Source organism: Humulus lupulus, chromosome 2 (genome assembly GCF_963169125.1).
Source record: "Humulus lupulus chromosome 2, drHumLupu1.1, whole genome shotgun sequence".
NCBI classification, from domain to species: Eukaryota; Viridiplantae; Streptophyta; class Magnoliopsida; order Rosales; family Cannabaceae; genus Humulus; species Humulus lupulus.
This window is the reverse complement of record NC_084794.1, coordinates 90,298,540-90,305,255: the sequence shown is the minus strand read 5'-3', so window position 1 is coordinate 90,305,255 and position 6,716 is coordinate 90,298,540. Positions and strand designations below refer to the sequence as shown.

Sequence of the window (6,716 nt, the reverse complement as noted above, 5' to 3'; positions counted from 1 at the left end):
TTGATTTAATGTATTTTTTATTTTTGGAATAAATAAAAAACATTTTAAAAAACAAATTAATAAAAAACTGAAATAAAAACAACTTACCCTTCTTTAAAAAGAAAAATAAAAAAACTTCACAGCTCCCTGTCTTTTCATCTTCCTCACGCAAATGAAGAACAACAGTTGGCCACCATTGTCGACGAAGAAGCTTCTTATTAGAGATTTATTCTCTGTGCATTTTTCCTTGAAGGAGTCGACCGCAACAAGTTACCCATTTTAAAAGGAAAAATTAAAAAGAAAGTTCACACCCTTTGTCTCCCCGTCTTTTTCGAATTCCTCACCCAAACGAAGAAGAATCGTTGGCCACCATTGTCAATGAAGCTTCTGATCAGAGATTTGTTCTCTGTGAATTTTGCCTTGAAGCAGTCGACTGCACGAGATTGAAGGCCACTCGAAAGGTATGTCCTTCCTCCTTCAAGCTACAATTTTTTCTGGTTTTTTTATCTTCAAGCTACAGTTATGTGTCTTAATGGTCCTTTTGTTTTTTTGTCTTTGAAAATTTTGTATCCTTTCGTTTTGCTTGTATTTTCATTTGTGGGTGTGGGAAAAAATCTTCTTTGGATCGTTTGGATGACTCTTCGCTCAGCATATTTTGGAAAGTTACAGATGTTTTCTTGGCGTGCATTCTTAAAGTTTTGATTTTTAACAGTATTGTACTAGAAATAAGACTCTGGTCGTAAGGTTTGAATTTTTTTTCAATTAGGATTTTCTATTTGATCACTGTTATATTGTTGTTGGTTGGTGTGGGTTCTAATGAAATTTTTAGTCATTGATGGAGAAATGTGTTTGTTTTCTGATAACAGAGATGGAAAATGCGTTATCATTATCTACAAATACTGAATGAGGGCAAGCACCTCAAACCTTTCAAGGTGGATTCAAAAGCATAAAACTTGATGGAGATGCATAAGCACCTATATCAAGATTTGGCTATTGATCTTCAACTATTGAGAGGAAAATCTATTTGTTTCCAGATTTTAGATGAAAATGGAGGGGAGTTTATGTTAGATATTTATGATGATAGAGATATGATGACTATGTTTAATATGAATGTTCTTGGGGACTGTTTAAAGTTATATGTGACCATGGTAGAAGCACAAGCATTGCAAGTGCTGGACGAAGTAGTTGACATTGGTGTATCTGATGATGACTCGGTGGAGGTAGTAGATGCTCTAACTAGCCCTGCATCTGCTACAAGTGCCTCTACCCATGTAGTAGTTGATTCAAATGCCTCTGTAGCTGGTATAAGTGCCCATGCCCCTATGGTAGTCGCTTCAAAGCCTACAAGAAAGAACATGTTAGCTAGAAAAACTACGTGTCCTCCTCCTCGATGGTTTCAAATTGTTAAGGAATCTGAAATTGATATGAATGAAACACCTACTACTAGAGTGAATGAAAATTCAGATGCAATTTGAATTGAAGAGTGTGCCATACCAAATCTTACTTTTGAAAATGTTGCAACCAGCAAAGAAGACCCAGCCACTAATTCTGAAATGGCCCCTGATTTTGAAAAGGACCCTGATGCTGAAATGGCCCCTGATGTTGCCACATTCCTTAATGCATCAACTGCCCCTAATTCTCCAATGTGTGCTCACCCTGAAATGGCTTCACTGACTGCTAGTGATGAGAATGATGACAGAGAATATTATGATAGCGATGAAGGTGGGCATGTGAACTTGAAAAGGCTAATAAGAGAGGGATTGGATCCTAACAAGAACATTCCAATGTGATCAAATTTATGAAGATGGAAAAATAGTTCTGCGACTATACATGAAATTCAATGACTACCAACACTTTGCTGAGACTCTAAAAGATTTTGTAATTCAAGAGGGTTTTGAATTGAAAAAAATCAAGCACCAAAAGAGTAGGCTCACATATGGTTGTAGAGCAATCAACTGCCCATGGAGGATACATGCCTCAGTGACCCCTGATCTGAATAACTTTGTCATCAAGACGCTCATTGAAGACCATACATGCTAATGTGTTTGCAAGAATAGAAAAGCTAGTAGTACTTGGATTGGTAGAAAATTGGTGAAGACATTCTAAAGACATCATGAAATGAAATTAAAGGGTGTGAAAGAATAATTGAAGGATGAATATGGGATCGAGGTTGACAATACAAGGTTATGGAGAGCTAGAAGATATGCTAGAGGAGAAGTTCATGGTATTCATGCAAAATCTTTTGCAAAGCTTAGAAATTATGCAACCATGATCTTGCATACAAATCCTGGAAGTGCTGCCATCATACAATCAGAGTTGGTAGTTGTTGAAACTTATAATGAAGAGGGTGAACTTGTGCAATCTGTTCCCCCAATTATGAAGCATCGATAAAAGAGGATATTTGTTTGCTATGAGGGTGTGAAAGATAGATTTTTGGTTGGTTGCCGACTTTTCTTTGGTCTTGATGGTTGCCATCTTAAAAGCCCATACAAGGGTATTTTATTGTATGTCGTTAGAATTGATTCAAACCACCACTTTTATCCCATTGCTTATGCCATGGTTGATGTAACGACCCAAATTCGCTAATAAGGCTTAAGGGCCTTGATTAGTGTGTCTGGAGGGCATAATGGGAATTATGTGTGATTTTAATGATTAAGATGCATGATTATGAGTTAAAGCATGTTATATGACTATTTGAATATTTTAGATGCATGACTATGTGTATTAGTATGCATGTAGGCCCTGATTAGGTTAGAAGGGCATAATCATAATTTTGGCCATTATGGGCATAACTGCTTTGTTATATGTGATAATTGTCGAGACCACATTATTATGTGGATATATCTGTGATTTGTGACTCGAGACGATCCTAGTAAGCAAAGTAGCGAAAAAGTCATGGCAGGGATTTATACCAAGCTCGGGGTGAGCTTAGGGGTATAAATGGGAATTTAGCAAATATACTGGAGTCCATTTTGACATTGAGGAATAATATTGATAACTAATTAAGTATCAGGAATTAAGCGGGAAATATTAGAGACACTCGAGGAATTAGTGGGAATTGGGTAAAGTGACTAAAATGCCCTTAAGTGGATTAAAGGGTTTAGACTTAATGGGGAGGGCATACTAGTCATTTGGCTTACAGAAGTTAAGTAATACCAATGCTTTATGTTAGTGGGATTTGTACAATATTGGAGAAGTCTGAAAAAGAAAGAAAAGGAAAGGAAAAGAAAGGAGAGAAAACAGAAAGAATTCTCTAGGTCGGCTTGTGCTTCCTTCACCTGTTTCTTGAGGATTTCTGGAGTAAATCTCAGAGGAGAGCTGGGATTAACTAGGCATCAAGGATCCTAACCTAAGACTGAGGAATTGACAGAGGTTTAGCAAGGGTTCATCAGCACCTGGGGTAAGACTTAGAATTCTTCAGTTTCAGTTTTTGGTTTTTGAGTTGTAGTGTTTAAGATGAATTGGATGGAACCTTAGGGAATTCAGACTTAAGACTGAGGAGGAGCAAGCCAAGGGAGTCTAGAGACATCTTGTGGTTGAAATTATATCAAAGGTATAAGGTCTAAACTCTAAACTTTGATGTTCAGCTTGTTTTTACTAGGTTTTAGAGCTTAGAGGTGATTATGGTGAATTCTGAGTTTGTGGGTGCATGTGCTTGGGTTTTAGGTGTTTGGGGTGCTTGGGATGAGTGGAGTGTGGTCATGAGGTTGTTTTTGAGTTTGGGTAAGAGTTGGAAGAGGTTTGGTTGAGGTTGGTTCGAAGAAATCGCAGAAGGGAAAAATCAGTGCAGGGCTGTCTGTGACTAGTGCTACAGCGCTAGCCTTTGGGCGCTGTAGCGCTAGGCCATTATACTGAAGGGAGTTTGGCTTCTATTTGTAGCGTTGTAGCACCCTCCCAAGAGCGTTGTAGCGCTACCCTGCCTCCTGAAGGGGATATTAGGGTTATTTGCAAGGGTTTTTGACCTAAGGTTTGGGGTTTGGTTCCACCACCTTGTTTGGTGGAACTAGGACTTCTCGGGGGCTCGGGATTGGCCCCGGGGCTAGGTTTTGAACATGGGGATTTATAATGACTTTGGCCATGATTGTGGCTAGGTGAGCGCTAGGGCTCGAAGGGGATCGTGCTCAAGGAGTCGAGGGATCAAAGCTATTAAATTGAAAGGTAAGAAAACTGCACCCGATTATATGATTGTGATGGGACTAAGTGCTCCCGAGAATTGTATCGTGTCAATGTTTGTATTACGCCATGGGACATGTAAAAGCGGCCTAAGAGTGCCGTACATGATATTAGCGCACAGGGCGCGGATTGGCCACTGGTAGCCAAGGACAACGGGATAACAAAGGGAGCGGCCTGTGAGCGCTAGCCCTAGTTATCATTTGTAAATTGTATATGTAACTAAATTGATATGCCTAGTATGTGGAGTACTTGATTATTCTGATTGATTATATGGTTGAAGTTATGTAATGCAATGTGAGATATCGACTTGTCTACTAATTGCTTGTGCTCTGTTGTTGTTGTGTTTTCTTGCTGGGCCTTGGCTCACGGGTGCTATGTGGTGCAGGTAAAGGCAAGGGCAAGCTGGACCAGGCCTGAGGTGGAGAGCTCCGAGGTGAAATGTACATAGCCATCTGTTCGATCACCATGGTTGAGGAGTGAGTCAGGACAAGGATTACCTAACTGTTTATTTTGCCTTAGAATGGCTGGTTTTTGTACCTGAGTTTTATAACTTTTGTAAACGATCTTTAAACTTGTATTTTTGGGATCCCGTGTAAAAAAGTAACGTTCCTTAATGAAAATGTGACTTTTGAGACCAACACACTTTTAACCCTAGTTCCTTTATAGCTTCTGTGACACGATTTTAATAGTATGACCTGGTTAGCAGGTCTGGCACTTTACAAACACACAGTGTAACAGTCTTGGCTATCCAAGGCGTTACAGTTGAGGTTGAAACCAATGAAAGTTTGAGGTGGTTTATGGAGCAGTTAATGGAAAAATGTAGACAAAGACATCCCAATGGTCAGCCTTGGTACATAATGAGTGATAAGCGGAAGGTAAGTCTTCATTTTTGAACTTTTCTACTTGTTTATTCTTCAATTTTTAACTTGTTTAGAATATTTGATGCTTATGTGAGCATGAATAATTAAATCGGTCTTAGTGCTTGTTGATTAAGCTGATTGGAAAAAACTCTCTTATATATGGCTGCTTGTTGATTGTAATTAATACTTACATATGCCTTGTTCTTCTACATGGTGCAGGGTTTAATTGAGGTTGTTAGTCATGTACCTAATAATCACCATCGTTATTTTTTTTTCACATTGAAAATAACATGGTGAAAGAGTTTGGAACTTCTAATCTTAAGAACATGTTTTGGGCAGCGGCTGAAACTGGAAATTTCCAAACTTTTCTGCGTATTATGGACAAAATTAAGGAGTTCAACAAGGATGAATACAAGTGGCTGACAGACATTGAAGTTAAACATTGGTCGATGAGTTGTTTTGACACAACTTCAAAGGTCGAGCATCTGACAAACAACCATGTTGAATCTTTCAATGATTGGATCGATGAGATACGTTTGAAACCACCAATCGAGTTTCTAGAAGGTCTTCAAATCCAAAACTCAGACATAATGTGCTCAAGAAGGATCACATTTGAAAGATGGAATGAAAAGCTAACACCAAAGGTACATCTAAAGGTTAAACAACTATTGAGGAGAGCAAGATATGCTAAAGTTAGACAAGTAGGACCTAATGAATTTCAAGTTGACTACATGAACAAAAGGTGCGCAGTGAGGCTAGATGTAGGATGGTGTATATGTGGCCAATGGAAAATTAGAGGCATCTCATGTGTTCATGTAGCTGCATCTATTAACCTTACTAGAGCCAATATCAATGACTATTGTTCAGAGTATTTCACAACTGAAATATGGAGAATTACTTATGAAAGTGTGATACATCCAATCCATGATGAATCTATGTGGATTAGACATGCTGATGCACCTTTGTTGCTCTCACCCATTAGAAACCAGCCAGGTAGATCAAAAAAACACCGCAAAAGGAAAGTGGTAGGAGAAGAAAGGACTATGAGGCCAGTTTCTAACACAAAAAGATGCAAAAAATTGTAACCAACTTGGTCATACAAGACGTACTTTCGATGCACCTCCATTTGTCAAACAACCAGCACCTCCAGCTCCACCTATAGGACAAGGCAAGGGAAAAGGTAGGGGATGAGGCAACAATCAAGCTACAATGTCTGATGCACCAATTACAGGTTATGAACAAGGAAACACAAAGAGAGGCAGGGGAATACCACGTTGCAGAGGTCGTGGAAGAACTCATGGTATCGCAGTTCAGATAGCATTGTGTAAATTATATATGAATTTCTAAAATATTAAGGGAAATTTGACTGTTGATGAATTAAATAGGGTACCATAACAAAAATACCCTTCCCACTATATACATGTCCATTTGATCCTAGTATTTCCTTAGTTCCAAAAATACCCTTATCATTTGTTTCCCACTTTCTCTCTCGACTCTCTCGAACTCTCTCTATTCTCTCCCTCACTCTCTCGATCCCGAAACCAAAATCCCTAAAATCTCTCACCCTCCTTTCGCATTCACTATCGAATCTGTGGGCATTGTCTTCCATGACCACGACCGCACATTAGTGGCAAGAAATCTCAACCGGAGTAAGCGGGTAGGCGAGAATACCCAAGAGTTCGATGAAAAAACCCCGAAATAGAA

At 39.0% G+C, this 6,716-nt stretch overlaps 1 protein-coding gene across 1 annotated transcript; it reads left to right on the top strand.

The window, feature by feature from the left end:
- Window positions 1–5,302: 5,302 nt before the first annotated feature.
- Window positions 5,303–6,097, top strand: LOC133814507 (uncharacterized). Its single transcript, XM_062247456.1, has one exon. It carries the CDS (start codon window positions 5,303–5,305, stop codon window positions 6,095–6,097), a length of 795 nt encoding a protein of 264 aa, XP_062103440.1.
- Window positions 6,098–6,716: the final 619 nt, after the last annotated feature.

Excerpts from the sequence above, each read along its gene's own strand:
- LOC133814507 (XM_062247456.1), top strand. The coding sequence starts at position 5,303 with ATGGTGAAAGAGTTTGGAACTTCTAATCTTAAGAACATGTTTTGGGCA.